General features: G+C 53.4%; 2 protein-coding genes across 6 annotated transcripts in view; one reads left to right on the top strand and one right to left on the bottom strand.

The window, feature by feature from the left end:
• Window positions 1-12,969, top strand: part of EPHX1 (epoxide hydrolase 1) — a 41,444-nt gene extending 28,475 nt beyond the window's left edge. The window contains exons 5-10 of the mRNA XM_037822877.1: window positions 3,042-3,269; window positions 3,915-4,044; window positions 4,568-4,776; window positions 6,711-6,819; window positions 11,780-11,905; window positions 12,480-12,969. Coding sequence (XP_037678805.1) covers window positions 3,042-3,269; window positions 3,915-4,044; window positions 4,568-4,776; window positions 6,711-6,819; window positions 11,780-11,905; window positions 12,480-12,681 — 1,004 coding nt within the window. The 3' untranslated portion in view covers window positions 12,682-12,969. The remainder of the gene's footprint in view (window positions 1-3,041; window positions 3,270-3,914; window positions 4,045-4,567; window positions 4,777-6,710; window positions 6,820-11,779; window positions 11,906-12,479) is intronic.
• A 1,172-nt stretch (window positions 12,970-14,141) lies between these two features.
• Window positions 14,142-19,404, bottom strand: part of TMEM63A (transmembrane protein 63A) — a 37,048-nt gene continuing 31,785 nt past the window's right edge. For all 5 annotated transcript variants that reach the window (XM_037822840.1, XM_037822861.1, XM_037822868.1 and 2 more), the window contains 5 exons: window positions 18,786-18,891; window positions 17,503-17,670; window positions 16,621-16,736; window positions 16,229-16,291; window positions 14,142-14,931 (listed from right to left, as the gene is read on the bottom strand). In XM_037822840.1, the coding sequence (XP_037678768.1) occupies window positions 14,764-14,931; window positions 16,229-16,291; window positions 16,621-16,736; window positions 17,503-17,670; window positions 18,786-18,891 (621 nt within the window). In that variant the 3' untranslated portion in view covers window positions 14,142-14,763. The remainder of the gene's footprint in view (window positions 14,932-16,228; window positions 16,292-16,620; window positions 16,737-17,502; window positions 17,671-18,785; window positions 18,892-19,404) is intronic.

Genomic DNA, 19,404 nt, shown 5'->3' with positions numbered 1-19,404 from the left:
CCTGTGTCTTCTCTCTGTGTGTGACCTTTCCTATAAGGCCTTCAGTGATAGGATCAAGACCCATCCCGATTCAGCTGTGCCACGCCATAACTGAAGTAGCCTCATCAAAAGGTCCTATTTTCAGGAGTTCACACCCATAGGAATGGGTTAAGTTTAAGAACATGTGTTTCTGGGAGGCATAGTTCCTAACTATCACAGATGTCTTTCTATTTATTTGTCGTTAATTTTTTTCAACAATGTTTTGAAGTTTTCAGAGTATACGCTTTGGACTTCATTTGTTCAATTGATACCTAAATATTTTACTCTTTTTGATGCTGTTGTAGATGGAATTGTCTTAACTTCATTTTCAGATTGTTCATTGCAAGTATATAGAAATACAATTGATTTTTTTATATTCATCTTAGATCCTGCAACATTGCTGAACTCATTTATTAGTTCTAATAGTTTTTTTAGTGGGTTCCTTAGGATTTTCTATATATAAGGCCATGTCATCTGTGAGTAAAGATAGTTTTATTCCCTCCTTTTCAATCTAGAGGTCTTTAATTCATTTTCTTGCCTAATTGGTCTGGTTAGAAACTCTAGTATAATGTTGAATAGAAGTGGTGAAAGTAGACATCCTTGTCTTGTTCCTTATTTTAGAGTAAGAATTCTGTCTTTTACCATTACGTATGATATCATCTGTGGGTTTTTCTTAAATGCCCTTTATCAGGTTAAGGAAGTTCCCTTCTATTCCTAGTTTTTTGAGGGTTTTTATCATGAAAAGGTGTCAAATCTTTTCAAATGCTTTTTCTGCATCTATTGAGATGATCATGTAGCTTTTGTCCTTTATTCTACTGATGTAGTGTAGTGTACTAATTGAGTTCTGGATGACAAACCAACCTTACACTTCTGGAATAAATCCCATTTGGTTATGGAGTATAATCTTCTTTACGTGTCACTGGATTCAGTTTGAGGATTTTGCGTCTATATATATAAGTGTTTTAGTTTGCTTTGCTGCTGAAAGCAGATACCATAAAATGGGTTAGCTTTTAAGAGTGGGAATTTATTAGCTTATAAACTTACAGTTTTGAAGCCATGAGAAGGTCCATATCAAGGCATCATCAAGACGATGCTTTCTCCCTGAAGACTGGCTGCCAATGATCCTGGACTCCTCTGTCACATGGCAAAGCACATGGCTGAGTCTGCTGGTGTCTCCCTTCTCTTCCAGGTTTCATTCCTTTCAGCTTCTTGCTCCTGTGGCTTTCTCTCTCCCTGTATTCATCCCATTTATAAAGGACTCTAGTAAGAGGATAAGACCCATTTTGGGCCATGCCTTAGCTGAAGTAACTAAGTCAAAAGGTTCTACTTACAACAGATTTACACCCACAGGAATGGATTGGCTTTATCAACATGATTTTCTGGGTGACATAAAATCCAAACCACAATAAGAGATACTGGTCTGCAGTTTTCTTTTCTTTTGATGTCTTTGTCTGGTTTCATATCAGAAAAATACAGGCTTCATATAATGAGTCAAGTTGGCTTAGCTTGAGAGAGAGGGCCACATCTGAACAACAAAGAGGCACTCGGGGAGACTCTTGGCACAATTATAAGCAGGTTTAGCCTCTCCTTTGCAGTAACAGGCTTCACAGGGGCAAGCCCCAAGATAGAAGGCTCAGCATGTCAAACCATCAGTCCCCAGTGTTTGTGAGAACATCAGCAACAATCCAGGTGAGGAAGTCCAACACTGCCGCATTTTCCCCCAGCTCCTCAGGGGCCCTGCATATATATTTTTATTCTCTTCCCAAATTATTTTGGAATGTCAGACAATTTCATTTTTTACATTGAAATCTTTATTTGAGCACTTCTCCTCCTAGAAATGTCTCTGAAGGAAGTAATAAAAGATAACTGAAAGATTTAACAAGATGTGTATTGCTGATGTTAAAAAAGTCAAGTCTTCGGAGAGTGAGACAATGATGTAACTTCCATCAGCACCTCATGCCAGGGCTGGACGGGTGTCCTAACAGGCAGCCGTTCCCTTTGGGTGACCTCCCTGCCTTCTGCTGCTAGGCTGGCTCCTCTGGGAAGGGTTCTGGGCAGACTATCTTAGGGCCTGGCTCACCAACACATCCATGGTAGCTGGAGCGAGTTCTTTCCTGCCTCTGGGCCAGATCGTCTCATCCCAGGAAGCTACTGGAAATGCAGAAAGGCTCTGTGGGGATGCCGGGCAGAGGGGTCTAGGGGGCTGCCTCTCGTAGCCCACCTCCCAAAGTTTCCCTGGTCCAATTCAGATTCACCCAGCCTCCACTGAGTGTCAGAGTGAGTCACAGGCACTTAAATATCTGTGCCTTATTTCACCTTCAGAACAACTTTATGAGCCAAGAATTGTCATCCCCATTTTATAGAGAATGAAACCAGGGCTCAGAGAAATTACAGAAGACATTCATGCAGGGAACCAAAAGGATTCCAAGTCCAGATTTTTTTCCGCTATCTGATTTCACACCCCCTGTGTCTTTGGATCCACCTCACTCCCCATTGCTTGCATCAGTCAGCCCATCTATCAATCAGCTGTTCAGCCAGGGAATTTATTAAGCACTCTCTCTGTGCCTAGATCCTGTAGGAAATACATTAGAGGGCATTTGAGGGGTAACTTGGGGGCCTGGACCCTTGGTTTACTAGGATTTCATCTCAGAGTCAGAACTGGCCCCTCCACAGAGCAGAACCAGATGTTCTCTGCATGGATAAGAGTGCAGGCCATTCTGTGATCTTGAGCAAATTCCTCCCCTTCTCCAGGTTTCCATTTCCCCCTATGAAACAGGTTAATAGCTCCCCCCTTGTCGGGCTGCTGTGCAGGCCAAGTGAGGTCTTTCCTGTAGCCGGCAGCACAGCGTGGTCACTCGGGGCTGTCGGCTGTGATTCCTGTGGTTGACCCCAGGATGGGTGGAGGGGCGCTATGAGGGGGAGGTGAGAGCCCGCTGACACCCTGAGGGTGGGTTCAGGACGGTAGCCTCCCCACCTGTGGGGCCATCTCCCCACCCCACCCTGACTATGCTCTCTCCCCCTAGGGCTGGACATCCACTTCATCCACGTGAAGCCCCCACAGCTGCCCCCAGGCCGTACCCCAAAGCCCTTGCTGATGTCACACGGCTGGCCTGGCTCCTTCTACGAGTTTTATAAGATCATCCCATTCCTGACTGACCCCAAGAACCACGGCCTGAGCGATGAGCATATTTTTGAAGTCATCTGTCCTTCCATTCCCGGCTATGGCTTCTCAGAGGCATCCTCCAAGAAGGGTAGGGGCCGCTGGAGGCTGTGTAACCGCCTGGGCCTCTCCCAGCCTGGCGAGGCCCTTCCCTTCCAGCACTTCAGGGAGGAAGAGGCAGGGGAGTGGGCTGGGACTGGGGATGCTGGGAAAGGAGGGGTCGGAAACTACAGGGAAGAGGCAGCGGGGAGGGCATTATTATGCCAAAGGGCCAGCCCATTTTCTTAGGATCTGAGGCAAGCTGTGGGTGAGGGGCTGGGCCGAGCCACGGTCAAGACTGTCTCGGGGGCCTGGGCTCTTGTGTTCCCCCGAGTTCCCTACTCAGGGTCAGGTCCACATCTGAGCCAGCGAGGCTGACAACACCCCCATGCACAGTGGCCCACGGACAGCTCACGGGCTTGCCAGAGGCACTTACAATTCCTGGCTATCCACTCACAGCCCCTCGTCGGGGTGGGCACTGTGGAACACGTTGCCTTCCTTGGCTGCCCCCCCCCCACAGCCCCATCCCAGCAGCGCTTTCCCACCCCACCTTCTGGGCCCCAGGATTTCTTCTGGCCTCCTGTGGAGCTCTCTCCTCACAACCTGGTGGGGAGATGGGCCTGAGGAATTTCACAGGGCACCTGGAGGCCCCAGGAGTAACCTCCCTGTGACTCTTCTCTTTCCCCTTCACAACCAGGCTTTAATTCAGTGGCCACGGCCAGGATCTTTTACAAGCTGATGCTGCGGCTGGGCTTCAAGGAATTCTATCTCCAAGGCGGGGACTGGGGGGCCCTGATCTGCACCAACATTGCACAGATGGTCCCCAGGTGAGGGTCACTTTCAGGGGTGTGTGTGTGTGTGTGTGTGTGTGTTTATATACTTGTGGCTCTAGAAGGTGGCCCTTTGTGCAGAGGTGGACATCTGGCAGGGAGGCAGTGCTGTTTCCTGGACACAGTGCCTGAGCCTCGGGTGGTCGCCCGGGAGAGGTGGGAGGGTCCCCTGTCGTTCAGCAGAGCCTGGGGCACTTCCTCTGTTTGGGGAAGGACAGGGTTGGTGGCTCTATGCAAGGTGCCCAGTCAGGAGGGCTAATGAGAAGAAAGGGGGGTCAGGGATTGGGCCTTTCTGATGGGCTAAGCACCAGGAGAGAACTGACTGGAACTTTCCAGAAGCTCCATATTCTCCCCCAGGCACCCCCTACAACTCATGTGGCCAGCCCTGTGGGGCAGGGGATTAAGGGGGCAGGGGGCTGGCGCTGCGCTCCTCAGCCCCGTGGCCTCTGCACCTCCATCCCTTCTGTCCCTCATCCTCCACACGGGCTGAGCCTCACCTGGTCTCCTCTCTCCGCCTCAGCCACGTGAAAGGCCTGCACCTGAACATGGCTTTCTTTGTAAACAATTCCCACTTCCTGTCCATGCTGCTGGGGCGGCATTTCCCGAGGCTGTTTGGCTTCACTGAGAGGGATGTGGAGCTGATGTATCCCTTCAAGGAGAAGTTTCTGTACAACATAATGAGGGAGAGCGGCTACATGCACATCCAGGCCACCAAGCCGGACACCGTGGGTAAGCGCAGCGGGCCATGGCCTCCCCCGCGGGCACTGACCTCGCGGCCATTTCCTTTCCATCTGTCCCGTTCGGGAGAACAGACCCACCCTCAAGGACCCACCGTGACACTGCTCACAGGACCAAAACCTTTTTGTAAGGAGCTTCAAGCTCTTTTCACCCCTAAACTGCATTTTCCCCTAGAAGTGAGTTTACGCCCAGTCATCAAATTCCCATGCCAAGCAACAGCTCTGTTTGGCTGGTTCAGGAACAGTGGTCTTAGCCTCCGGCCTCCCCACCCTGGAGCCCGGGTCCTACACTAAGGACAGTGTTGGGGCCGGGTGGGGAGAGGAAGCACCCGGGCCTTAGGCAGCTCTGGGCCATGGGAATGGGCCCCCAGCAGAGGCAGGGGAGGGGGCCGCAGGGGCCCTGGAGGAAGGCCCCCGGGACAGTGGGGAGGGCCAGCAACCATTTCTGCCAGCAGGGCCCTGTTAAAGGGTAATTATTTTTAAAAGGGGGTGAGATCATGAATCTCATCCATATTTAAAATGAACATGTCGAAGATTTCTATAGTTCATCAATTAGTGAAGGAACAGTAAAACGTAAAAAAATTCATTCAAAGGCAATTAGGAATGCTGAAATTAATTTGCTAATAGATACAAAACTGGTCAAAATCCACAGGGTAAATAATCAATTATGTCCCCAGTGGATAAAATTCATTTATTTCTGTATGAGCAAGACTCATTTGCGTTACTATTGGTTTTTGACAATTTACAGAGCTGTTAAAGGGCTGAAAGACAAGAGAAGATGGGGCCCCTACAGAATCCCATAACCAACCCCTGAAGGGTCTGCTAGATGACTCCCAGAGTTCCACTGAAAGGACACCCAGTAATCTTCTTGCCCATATCAAAAGTCTTTTGCAATTTTCATGAGAGTCCCATGCTCACACGTGAGGCAGCCTGTGACAAGAATAATAACTTTTCATAAAACCAGTTTTTTCTGATTATAAAAGTAATCCATGTTCATTGTCAAAAACTGAAAGATGCAAAAAAGCGTAAGGCAGAAAAGGCCTCACCTATAACTCCCCCTCCCTCCACACCTGCCTTCCCCCCAGCCTTCAGAAGAACTTGCTGGCATTTTGGCTGATGAATTTTCCCGAGTGGAATACCCACTCAGCCAGCACTCACATCAAGAGACAGACAACATGACCCAACACCCCACAAGCCCCCTCAACACCCAACACCCCAACACCCAACATGACCCAACATGACCCAACACCCAACATGACCCAACACCCCAGAAGCCCCCTGTACTCTCTCTCGGGCACCATCCTCCCAGGGTAGCCACTCTCCTGACTTCTGACGATAGATTGGCTTTGCCTGTTTTTAATGCTTTATGTGAATGAAATCATCAAGTATGTGCTCTTTGGAGTCAAGCTTTTGTTCAGTATTATGTTTGTGAGATTCATTTATGTTTGGTCCCAACAACTACACAGTATTCTAGTTTATAGATATTTATAGGTATTTCAATGTTTATTTTCAACTGATCCCCTATTTTTGGACTTCTAGGTTGTCTCTCATTTTTCACTAGCCATAGCATATAGACAAAAAGAATACACATTTAAAATAAGAGCATTCATATCATAAATATTTTCCTTTGGGCTTCGCAAAACCCAGAGACATAGACCCTTTGGTCTGCAGGAGGCTGCCCATGCAGTGTAGGAATCCCCATGAGCTAGTGGGGAGAGGTATTATCCCTGTTTATCAGACAGAGGATCTCGAGGCCAAGGGTTGAGTAAGTGCGCTGCAGGAGCACCCCAAGAGTTAGGGCAGAGCTCTGCTTCCAACACAGGCTTCCTGCCCTGGCGGCTCTGTGGGGCAGCACCCACCTCAGTCCCGATGAGCAGCTCCCTGGCTCCCCGGCCTGAGCCCCTCCCTCGCTCCTTCCCACACCAGGCTGTGCTCTAAATGACTCCCCCGTGGGACTGGCTGCCTATATTCTGGAGAAGTTTTCTACCTGGACCAAATCAGAATTCCGAGACCTGGAAGACGGTGGCCTGGAAAGGTGAGACTCCGTTGGCTTCTGCAGTCGGGCCCCCGCACCAGCAGCCACCTTCTTCATCCATCACCCTCCTCTTCATCCTCAGCTCTGATTGCTTTATCTTGGTGGAGAGCTCTGCAAGTCCCATCTATTTTTGGCTGACCTACAAATCCTCACCCTGGGACCAACTTAGCCTCATTTTATGGATGAGGAAGCTGGTGCACAGAGAGGGCTAGTGATTGACCCCAAGCCTCACTGTGGGGTGACCAGGAATAGGATGTTCCATTTGCTAAACACCCCCATCCTGGGACTGGGGAGTCCAGAGAGCAGTGAATGCCCTTTTATTGCCACGAGGAGGGAGCAGCTTGTCCTCTTCTTCTGGAAGCCCCAGGAGAACTGGCATTGTGGCTACACAACTGCTCACTCCAATCCTGGAGTGTGGCTGGCAGGAAGACAGCAGAGGCTGTCCCATCTCCCGGAGTCTTGAAAGGCTGCAGCCTCTACATGCAGTGACTCCAAGGTCCTTGGCCTAACTCAGACTTCATCAAGCTCAGCTCCAAACCACCTTCCCCCAGGGCCCATCCCTTTCTTCATTCCTTCAGTGGCACACAGCCTCAGACACAGTGCTGGGGGTGGGCTGGAGAATGGCATGAGGCTGGATCCCTGGCTTGAGGATAGGAGCTTGTCCCAGTACCTAGAAGAGTGCCTGGCATAGAGTAGGTGCTCAGTAAATGTTTGTTGAATGAAGGAGTTCTAGAATACAGATACATGCAAAGGACTGTGGGAGTCCAGAGAAAGGAGAATACGCTTTGTCTAAGGAGCAGGGAGGGGAAGTGATAGAATCTGTTTGATCTGGGCCTTGAAGAATGCATAGGAGTTTGCCAGGTGGAGAAAAGGGAGAAGGGATTTTCAGCAAAGGGAACAGCAGAAGGAAAGGCTGGAATGCTTAACATGCAAGGTGTGCTTGGAAAGGATGACTTGCCCAGAGCTGGTGCAGGTACAGTGGGGCAGACAATGAACTCATTCCTGTGGGTGGACCAGATCCTCGGCAAGCCCTCCTCCTGTGCTCTGTTCCCCCCACCCCACATTCAGCAGGACCCAGGGACTGATGGATCTCCATTAGGCCCATCTTGGCAAGAAGCCTGGCCTTGCTCTTTGCACACGGGGCCCTGCCACACCGCCCCAGTGGGCTGCCTCTTCCGGCTCCTGCCTGGGAGACAGAGAGCACCAAAGCTTTGAGCAGGGTACAGATGAGATCACATCCGTATTCTAGAAGGATCACTGTCACTGCATTAGGGTGGAGAATAGTTATCACAGCAGTCTTCAAGCTGTGGTCAAAGCCCAGCGGGAGGCGGAAGCAGGCCAACTTGCTGAAAAGCAGCTCACAGAATAGGAAGGTTTAGTGTAACTATTTCATTTCCATTTTGGTTTCATTTTGTCACCAAAAATGTATCGAAGAGGATGTTCACTTTATGTTTTTGCCCCTGCTCCCTGCTGCTGTTTCTGGATGTCCAGGAGCTCGGAGAGGAGGGACTGAGGACATAGGAAGGATATATCCCTGAGTATAAACAGTCTTGCGAATGTATTCTTCATTCCCAAGAAGCCTCTTTTCACAAGATTCTTCAGTTTCTCAGTTACTATTAATACATTTCACCATGTCCCTCCCTTACCCTCAGTCTCCCTGCTCTCAGCCGCATTCTTGGGAGCAGGGGCAGAGGTAAACCAAGCATTCTTTAAGATGTGGTTCTCAGGATGAAAGCGATTGGTTGACTGCATCCAAATAGCTGAAGCAAAAAAGTAAATTGGCCTCTAGTAAATTGACAATTGCCTAGAGCTGAGGAAGAATTGGGGGGCGGGGAGCAAATGTTCTTTCATTCAGGCAGCAGTGACATGAGAGGGTTCTCAGTGACCAGGACGGGGCGGGGCACAGGGAGTGGAGATGGGAGGGTGGCCAGGGTTTGGTGGCTGACCAGACATGGGAAGTGAGGTTCCTAACTTGGCTTCCAGGCTGTGGATGTGCCTTTCATCAGGCCAGGGAAAAGAGGAAGAGGGAGGGAAGCCTGTGTGTGTGTGTGTGTGTGTGTGTGTGTGTGTGTGTGTGTGATCATTAGTGACCGTGTGAGTGCACGTGTGTGTGTGTATGGTGTCAGCAGAGGGCTCAGCAGAGATGCTGAACTCCTTTTTATCACAGACACGTTGAGTCAGAGATGCTGGCAGAAGTCCAGGTGGAGATGTCCACTTGGTAACTGGAGCACAGGTGAGGGGTAGGATTGGAGGAAGTCACTTCCACTGCACCTTTCGTGGAGTTAGTAGTTGAGCCCTCTCTGGGGGTAGATCTCCTCAAAGAGAATGTACACTGAGCAGCATCCAGGGGTGCTGGGGAAAGCCTTATTGGCTGCGGGAGGACCAGGAAAGAGCAGGAGCAAGAGGGAAGGTGCCAGGGAGTGTCTAGGAGGACGGAGCGTAGTAAGAGGTCTGTAGAAGGGACAGTTTCAGGTGAACGGTTCCAGTCTTCAGAGGCAGGAGCGAGGGCCAGGAGCATGGAGTGTTGGCAGGTGGAGGGAGGGCCTTGGAGCTACGAGACACCTAGGCATGGCTGTGGGCAGTGGAGGGAGCTGGTGACTGATGGACTGGGGCCCGAGGAGGCAGACGGAGGTTGGCAGGTCCCAGGAGAGCCGGGCAGGAAGAGGAGGCACTATCTCTCCTGAGCCAGGGAAGCCTGGGATCAAACAGGGAGGGACGGGGGTGGGAGCGGGTGGGTATGCTGCCTATTGGAGTTTGATTTCCTCAGAGAGCAGCATTGGAAGGCAGGAGACTGGGTGGGCACACAGCTGTCAGGATGACCGAGGGTTGGGAACTTCAGAGGAGGTGGCCGTGGTTGAAGTGGGAAAGGTCACAGCTGAGACTGGAGACCACAGATTTACAATGGACCCATCAGCAGGGTCTCTTGGGTCTGTGGACAGTTGGGTGGTTCCCACTCAGCCGGGGCAAGCGAGTGTCATAGAAGACCATGGCCTGGGCAGGGTGGGGCAGGATATGCTGCTAGAGGGTCTGGTGTGCTGAGGGTCTGGGGTGGTTTATCTGGGGAAAGGAGGCTGGAGTCTGTGAGGTAGAAGATGGGGTGGGGAAGCAATGGGGGAGGAAGTGGAGGCCCGGGAGGCACATCCAGCAGGCACCAGAGCTGAGGTGGACAGAGGGGAAGGCCTTGGAGGGCTCCAGGGGCTCTGGACATAGAGAGGGTGAGGGAGCCTCACTCCCGGAGAGGGGAGAGAGCCCTTCAGGCAGCAGAGCCAGGAGAATGTGGGGCTTCAGTGAGTCCACAGACCACTGCTCCAACAGTGAGTGCCAAATGAATGTTTCCTATGGGGTGTGGGGGCCTGGGTGGGGTCCACCTGCTCTGCAGTTCCCAGGCTGGGGTCTGTGGTGGGGAGAATGGGCATCCCATGCCGAGTGGGGGGTCTCTACCCAGGGTGACACAGGTTTGGCAGGGGACATGTGGTCCAGCTGGGGGCCGGTGAACAAAAATACCACAGGAGCCACGGGCACTCCCTGCTCCCGCTGGGGCCGGGCTGCGGCAGGTCCAGCGGCTCTGAAGGCCAGGCTGCCCCGGGGGCTGGGTTCTGCCTGGGATTTGGCAGGGCAGGCCCACCTGTGGAGTGGCCTGGGGATGGCCTGTACTGGACTGCCCAGGAGTGGGCACCCATCTCTGAGCAGGGGTCACCGCATCCTGGCTCACCAGCCTACTGGATGCTCCACGGCACAACAGCCCAAAGCCCCTTGGGGTGGGGGGGGAGGTGGCTGATGTCACCCAGGATGACGACGACAACCAGCACAGGTCACATTATTTCTGACCAGTCCAAGATCAGCTACTTTATAGAGACTTCAGCTCCTGTAGCTGAAATGTGCAGCTGAAATGTGCTGCAGAGGCCCAGGGCCCTGAGATCCCTGGGAACAGAGCCTTCTGCCCCTTCAGCTGCCCCCTGGCCTCTGGGTATTGGGGGATGTCTCTGCTGTTCTTCCCCTCCTGTGGATTGTCCTGGCACTTAGGGGTGGTTTCCCTAGAGCTCCCTGGTCTAGCCACTGCCCTTTCCCCCAACCCAACACTGTAGGGCAGAGCCTCCCACCCTTCCTGACCCCCAACCCTGTGCGGGGGCGGGGGGCGACCCCAGTGGCCAGCAGTTGGTTTCCACTGTGACCAGAGGCCTCCTGCCGCCAGCAGAAACCCAGGGGATTGGGGTCTCCAAGGCCCCTTCAAGCTATCAGCAATGCTGAGGCTGGGAGGCCTCCCCTTTGCTGGGCAAAACTATTATTAATCCTATTTTTACAAGAGGAGACTCTGGGGCACAGACAGGATTAACAATTGCCGAAGTCCCAGTGCTTGTTCATAACATAGCTGAGACTAGAACCTGGTTCCCTCAACTCCTGGCCCTTTCTGTTCATCGCCTCCAGCAAGCTCACATCTGTGGAAGACACAGAAGACTGGGCCCTGTTCCCAATGAGCACCCAAAATCCCACAGGATTCTGAGAGGGGTGGGAACCCTGGAGACACAGGCTGGCCTCCATGGAGGGTGGGGCTGGAGGGTCTGGGGAGAGCCTGGGGACAGGGGGGTGCTATGGAAATGCATGAGCCCTGGACCCAAACTGCCTGAGTTTGAATCCTGGATTCTCCACTTACTGATAAAATGAAGAGGGTGCTAGTACCTGGATGCCATAGGTTGTTGGGAGGAATAACTGAATCTGGGCATGTAAAGTGTGACTGCCTGGGGCGTGGGGGGCACTCTGCAGGACCCGTCATCCTCACATCGGGAGCCGGGAGCCAGCAAGGAACTGAGCCTGAGGGTGGGACAGGCCAGTGCCAACGCAACGCAGCCCTGCCGTGAGGACCCAGTACCTGGTGTACACTCGCAGCTTGCAGGAGGCTGCTCTGGTTTGTAGTACAACTGCCACTAGCACTGAGAGTGGCCTTCCTGTTCTGCTTCCCCAGAAAGTTCTCCCTGGATGATCTGCTGACCAACATCATGATCTACTGGACAACAGGGTCCATCACCTCCTCCCAGCGCTTCTACAAGGAGAACCTGGGAAAGGGCCTTAATGTCGAGAAGCATGAGAAGTGAGTCCAGCTGGAGCCCACAGTGGGGACCTTTGGGGGTGGGGTGGGTGCTGGCTCAGTCTTGAACTCAAGGAGAGGCACTTGGTGGAGAAAGCACAGCCTGCAGTGTGCACAGAGTGCCTTTGGTTGGTAACACTATTCAGAAAATATCCGAAGTGTCTGGAGAAGTCCCTATGCCTTTAGAATTGGCTCACCCAATTCTAAAAGAGGTCCCTCAGGACCTCCCACAGGGCCAGGGTGGTGCTCTGGTGTGGACAGGATTTCCCAGGACCCTACTGGGGCTGTTTTCCAAATCTCATGTGGATAACTTCAAGTGGCCATAAAGAGAAAGGGGAGCAAAGATGGGGAGTTAGAGGCTGTCCCATCCCACCTTCAGCTGTGTGCCCCCTGCCTGGGTGGCCCTCCTAGAAAAGAGAAGGCCCTAGGTGGGTAGGAATTGAAGAAAGTAGGGGTAGGAGGGACAGTTAAAACCCTGGGTCTATCCATTTCCTTTATGGCTCTGAAGGTGGCCGTGGGGTGGGTGAGCTGACCACCTGGCAGCCTCACGCCTCAGTGGGATCTCTGTCCCCCTCAGGTTGAAGGTCTACGCGCCCACGGGCTTTGCTGCCTTCCCTTCCGAGTTACTCCACCTCCCAGAAAACTGGTTGAGGTCCAAGTACCAGAAGCTCGTCTCCTATTCCTACATGGCCCGCGGGGGCCACTTTGCCGCCTTTGAGGAGCCGGAGCTGCTCGCCCGGGACATCCGCAAGTTTGTGGCGCTGCTGGAGCAGCAGTGATGCCTGGGGGCTGGCCATGGCCTGAGGGCAGCCCGGTCCCCAGGTCACTTTGCAGGCTCCCTCCTGGCACCTGCTCCTTTACACAGAAGCCCCCGGGCTCCCAATGGCAGCTCCCCTCGGAGCAGCCTCCCCACCTCTCCCAGCTCCCCAGCCAAGATACCCCTTTTCTTAGAAATGAGTGCGCTTCCTTCCCCTGCCCTTGCTGAGACCCTGCTCATCCCCCAGGCTCCACACCCACCAGCATGGTAAGAAACACAGCTTTGATAATAAATGATTTTATGTCTAACAGCGGCCGAAACCAAGTGAAATGTGCATCCCCCTGACTCCATGTCAGGCATCTCTTCCACAGCAATGCCGGCCGGTCTGCAGGGTGTGTTGGGGAGGGTCCCACCCCAGACCCCTGGGGGCAGAAAGGTCTGCGCAGGTCAAGGCCGCTAGGTCCGGCTGCACCGGGACCCGCCCCCAGAGGCCTGATCCCGCCTCTCTACCCCCGCCCAGTGCTCAGGGCATCCAGGGCAGAGGCAGCAAATCTGAGCGACTGCTGGGAGGTTGAGAGGGGCCCCACCGTGAGCCCCGTCCTGAAAGCCTGGGTCCAGCCAGGCCCGTGGCCAAGTCAGGCCAGGGTCTGAAGAAGGGCCGCCCTCCAGCTCTCCCCAGCCCGGACCCTGGCTCGCCCCCGCAGCCGACTTGTGCCTCTGGCGCCACCTGGAGGCAGGAGGGAGAAAGCCGCTCACGTAAATGTCCGAAGTTGTCCCAGCCCCCAACGCCCCACGGGGAGATAAGGCAAAGGGCTGCCGCGACCTTCCGCAGAGTAACAAGCTCAAGAGTGGTGCACAGTCCTGCACCGGGCCCAGACACAGCCTTCTCCTCTCCTCGGGTCCGGAGTCCCGCCCCTGGCCCGCCCACGTCGTCCTCCCTGGGCTCCGAGTAGGCCCTGAGCGCTGCCCCGTTCCCCGACTTGCAGGGAGCAGACAGGCAGGAAAGAGGGCGGCCTGGCCCGCTGGACTGGGAGCCCCAAGCACTCAGCCCGGAAGAGGTAGGAGAAGCTGGGGCTCACCGGTCCAGCTGAATGGGTCACTTTATTAGTTTCATCCTCACTGTCCCTGCCCATTGTGGGTGACCCTGACCCAACCACACTGGCAACATGGTACAAAAACCCAGAACCAGAGAGGAGATTGTGGGAGGTGGAAGTGTGTGCACAGCTGGCCAGGCTGCTGGAGCTGAGCACTGGCTAGTTCCTTCTTGCTCCCCAGGGCTGACTCCAGGGAACAACTTCCAGGGCCACCCACCCTGGGGTGGGGATGGAGCAGATGACTTAGTACATGGAAGAAAGCAGGAATGACATGGACTCCATCTGGACCCCTTCTCAGACCTGGGCCTGCTGCAGGCTCTTTGGTTATCTGAGAGAGAGAGAGAGAGAGAGAGAGAGAGAGAGAGAGAGAGAGAGAGAGAGAGGGAGAGAGGGAGAGAGGGAGGGAGAGAGAGAGGGAGAGAGAGAGGGAGAGAGAGAGGGAGGGAGAGGGAGAGGGAGAGGGGGAGAGAGAGAGAGAGTGTGTGTGCGTGTGTGTGTGTGTGTGTGTGTGTGTCTGCACGCGCATGCACGTGTCCATGGTTGTCTATAGAGGGATATCTGAGGGTTTGCAAGGGGGGAGGTCTTCCACTGAAAACATTTCTCCCTATTACCTGCCAGACTCACCAAGGCTAGTGGGTCTGGGAGGCAAAATTCCAACACATGATCTTGCTAAAAATCACCGGGGACATCATTCCAGCCCAGAGCTGGAACTTGTGCAGAAGGCAGCTTGGGAAATGAGCAGAGCCTCTAGTAAGGGTGGGGAGCTGCATGTGCCCCCTTCACCACTGCTCTGTCCAAAAGACCACCCAACGGCTCTTAGCTAGCAGTCCCACCCTGCCCACCCCAGCCAAGGGCCTGAGTCCCTGGTCTGTCTGATTCCACCCTTTCCCAACAGCGGTGCTTTAAATGGATGGAAAGAAGTCCTGAACTTGGTCGGGGATGAGCGGCTTCTCCACCTGGTCCCCTCACCACCAGGCTCCCTCTGAGCTGGGCCCAGCCAGTAGCTTGCTTCAGGATTCCTGGTGGGCAGCAGCCACACTGTCTGCAGGGCCCTGGGTCAAGCACTGCCCAGGGAGGGTCCCACTGATGTTGTGGATGGCGCCATAGGTCTGTTGCTGATGCGAGGACAGGGCTGTCCTCTCCGAGGCCAAGCCATTCAGGATCCGGGGCACGTACGGCTGAAAGCAAATGGGGGGAGTTAGCAACGGGGGAGCATGAGATTCCTTACCCCATTCCTCCCCCACAGCCCACGTGTGATGATGACCACCCCCCTCCATCCAGCAAGGATTTAACACTGCTCAGAAAAGACACATAAAATGAAATAGCAATATAGACTTAGGAAGTCAGGACCCAAAATATGCCAACTGCCCAATTCCCTAGCAACCAGAGCAAAATCAAAAGCACGATCATTTCAGTTCTTGTTATCACAGAGAAGGAAGCACACTTATTTCTCAGAGGAAACAAAACTTTTCCTAGCATTGAATTCTAAGAGAATTTCTTATTTTTTACAGTAAATAAGTCTCTACCTCACAGGGCAGGCTTAGAACACTGTCAATGGAACTTGTGGGATGCTAAAGAGATCTGTGCAAGTAACACCCCCCCCCCCCAATCTCAGGTTCCAAATGCCGACCCCAGGCACAGGCCCTGCTCCACCCCAACCTGGAACAACCCCCCCCCCCCCAAGACCTAGGCTGAAATGGAGGGATTCGCATCATCCACCTGCCCTGCCCCTTCCCTGCCCTGGCCACAGGTGTCTCTGGGTAAGGACTCTTTGTGAGGACCTTCTCTGGGGCTTGTCCAAAAGCCAACACTGATAGGAGTGGCCAGCAGCCAGGAGGCAGCCATCTGCTGATGAGCTTAGCTGCTCCCCGCATCTGTTGAAACAGGCCTGTGCTCACAGCACTGCCATCCTGTGGCCCCGTTTCCTCTCCCAGCCCCACCCTAGGAGCAGGACCCTGGAGTGGGACTCAGGGAGAACCAGGAAGGAGAGGAGTCCTGGGGTCTTTCTAACAAGTGCTTTCCTCTTAAGTGGGTGCTCTGTCCATTCACTGACTTAAGAGGGCAGTTTGTGACCCTCACACGGGCAGGTGCTAATGAAATGCTCATGATAAAGGCTTCATCAAACCACCAAGCCTTACCGTGTTGCTTCACTAAAGCTCACTGTACATTAAACATGCAGAGAAGGAAAGCAAGCAGGGAACTGAAACCAGTGGGGGATGGACATACATCCTGGCCAGACTGATTATCTTCTCAGTGACGGACGTGGCTTCCAATACACAAGTTAAAACATCCAGAGGGACTAGGGATTGCTTCTCCATTGACATTATTTTGGAATCTTGCCTGCCACCCAAGCAAGGGACTTCTATCTTAACAAGGACGAGTAAAGCGTGTTTGCCTGGGGCCTATCTGCTTAGGACCTACCTACACCCAGGGCAAGAGAGGAGAACAAATGCTGGGGTAAGAGCCATAGCTTACTGTGAACGGTGGAGGCATGTGGGTCTCTGCCTCACCTCCTTTGTCATTTGCCAATTCTTCTGTCTGCAAATAACAGCAAAAGATTGCAATGATAAACAAAACTGATCTTCCTGACCAACATCCTCCAAACAGACTATTAACACCCAAAATAATGGTACCAGCTGGCACCAACCTCTCAGCAGCAGACGACTGGGGTGGGGGTGGGGGTGGGGGTGTACAGGGAGCAGGAAGGGGTAGGGAAGGAAGCCACACGCTGCACCTGGCGACCCACACCTTTCCAGTGGATAAATAGAATCTGGAGAAGGCTGTCGACATGTGTGTGTGTGGGGGGGGGGGGAATGAACCACACCATCTCCTTCTCCTCCCAGGTCCTGGTTGGAGGGTCCCTTTACCTTGTAGTTCAGGGGGCTGAGGTGCTTGAAGCATCCGAAGCACGTGTAGGCCAGGCAGACCAGGATGGTGAGCAGCACAACCAGAAAGGTGAACAGGGTGGCCGGGGCCTTGAGACCTGGGTACAGAGGGATGCAAGCCTTGAGCAGGGGCGGGGGGGGGGGGGGGGCTGCCATTCACCCTCACCCCACTGAGGAAAGGGGGCCACACCTGGTGCAGGAACTGCAGCAGGACCCTCTCCTCTCAGGGGTGCCTTCTCCCTCATGCAGGAAACAAAGGGAAGGCCTGAACCTACACCCCCTCCCTCCAGCAGCTGGGAAAGTATCTTCCAGCCGGGAGTACACAGAGTGACCCACTGAACAGCTGGCAGTATCTCTTCTCAGATGTCAAAACTGCGCAGACCCCAGGAGATTCCGGGACACCAACTCAAGGACCATTTGCCAGTTTCCTTGCTGGGTTGGTTCCCTCTAGTCTCGGGCAGCCTGGGCTAGGTAGGGTGGAGTCTCTTGCCAGCCTGACTAGGGCAGAGTCACCCTTCTCTTCTGCCTTTTTCTTTCCCTCCAGCATGTCCCCTTCTCCTCCACATCGTGAGGTGTGAGGACCTGGGCCTGTTCACCACCTCCCCAAAGAGCAACGAGGATCAGTTTCCCCATCTCCTCTGCTCAGCTGATAAAGGGGATATCTTCTCTCTGTGGGTGTCTGGGGCAATCGACCAGGTTCACGAGTGTTACCCCTCAGCTTTAGCTAGCTTGAGAGCTGGACTTCAGCTGCCCCCGCTGACCAGCCCTCACCTTCGGGTACCACATTCTGATGGACCCCACACTGGTGCTAGTAAAGCAGTGAGGGACTGGCTGGTGTGGATGGGGGGATGTGAGGCCCCTCACCCAGGCGCAGGAAGGAGAAGAAGTAGAGCCAGAAGAGGCACAGAATGGGGGCAGCCAAGGCCTGGTTCACAGCGGCAAAGTGGATCCTCTTCTCCAGCTTGGCTGGGAGGTAGGCGAAGTAGAGGTTGTGCCTGTCCACCAGGTGCTTGAGCAGGATGTAGATGAGGCCTGCGGGAGGTGAGACCATGAAGGGGAGACATGGGCCACAAAGGCCACTCTGCCCCCTTCCCCCTGGGCCTGACTAGTGTATAGAGCTGGGTCAGCAGGTGGGAAAAATATGCTGCATTAAACTTTAATTGGTCAAAATGCATATTCTGGCTGTTAGTTCGTTCTCTTTCTAACCCGTAGGGAGTAGAGGCATCTGTGCTTCTGTCTCCATGGAATGAAATTCTAGAACCACGTTGGGGAAAGAGACTATTTTACACTCAGACACCCGAGCCCATCCCATGCTGTGTCCCACATCCCTCTCCTCCTCCCACACCTCTGTCCTCCTCCTACCCGGGCTGACCCCCTGCCCTCACTCGCCACTGTCACCAGATGCCTGAGGATCTCACCCAGGGGCAGCACAGAAGGTGAGTGCTGTCCTTTCCACTATGCCAGGTTATTTTTAAATAAATTTTAATAATAACATCACAGATTTTAAAAATAGTACAAGAGGATATACGGGGGAAACAGAACTTCCTCCTACCCCTAAACCTCAGCTACCACTGCCAGCAGTTTCTTGGGTGTTGTTTCCTTCCGGAGTCTTCCATTCATCTGTTGGTGTTTTATTTTAAGGTAGTGGTCAAAACTGTGGCTTTTAAGGTCAAACAGTCCTGAGGTCAAATATTGACTCTACACCTCTGACAACGTGTCCCTCAATTCCTCATCCGTGAAAGGAGGACAGGAACGAGTGCCTTGTAGGACTGTGTGATCATCTGTGGGCAGTGCAGGAGTGAGTGGCCCCAGAAAGACCACAAGCATGACGGCTTTGACTGTCAGCACCAGTGCTACCTTACTTGCTGCTAAAGAATCTAAGGGTTGAAGCCAAGAATGAAGGGATCATCTGGCAGAGAACCTGACACCTGGAGAAATACTAAGAGGGGTCATAGTTTGGAAGGCCAGTGGGAGCAATTCATTTAGCAATAAAGTTAAATTTGGTGGCACACGTGGTTTTTTGCCAAGTGGCTACAAGCAGTCCGCTGTTTCTGGGGAGCCGTGCCGTCCGGGTGATGGCTGTCCTGGGATGCTCAGGGGACAGTCCATCCTGCCTGCCGTGGGACCAGCTCCCAGGGGCCACTCACCAAAAGGAGCGATGATGGGGCAGGTGATGCTGTAGGCCATGATGACAGTGAAGACGCACAGCATCCACGCGTACATGGCTCCAAACTCGTACTCGAAGGCCTGGTTCTGGGAGAGGGGGTGTGAGGAGCTCATCAGCCTGTTCCGCCCCCAAACAACCCTCTGTGCACTCCGAGTGGTAAAGGGAGAGCAGGATAGAGAAGGATTTTGGAAACGGGAGGCTCATAGCCGCCCACCTTTTTGGGTCCTTTCCATCCCTCCACAAGCCTCCAACTTTACTCAGCTCACACCCAGACCCTCCAAGAACAGTGACCGCATGTTTTCTTAATGCTTCTCTTTTTCTAATCACATCTACCCAACAGGATGGTGGGCCCCTTGAGGGCAGAGAGGGCATGTCTGAGGACACAGACGATTCCCCAGGTTTGGGTGTGGGACTGAACTGCAGTATCTGCCCCTTCGAGGCAAGGCGCTTTGCCTGCCCATGGCTTAGTTTGGTCATCTGTGGAGTGGGACATTAGTAGGACCCGTCTTGTGAGGGTATTTGGAGGAATAAAGCAAACAAGGCAGTGCACCTCCAGCTTTCCTATCACAATATCCACAATGGCAAAGGAGAGGAAAGAG

This window comes from Choloepus didactylus, chromosome 2, assembly GCF_015220235.1.
Source record: "Choloepus didactylus isolate mChoDid1 chromosome 2, mChoDid1.pri, whole genome shotgun sequence".
NCBI lineage: Eukaryota > Metazoa > Chordata > Mammalia > Pilosa > Megalonychidae > Choloepus > Choloepus didactylus.
The sequence above is the reverse complement of the archived record's forward strand: the minus strand, read 5'-3'. Positions and strand labels throughout refer to the sequence as shown.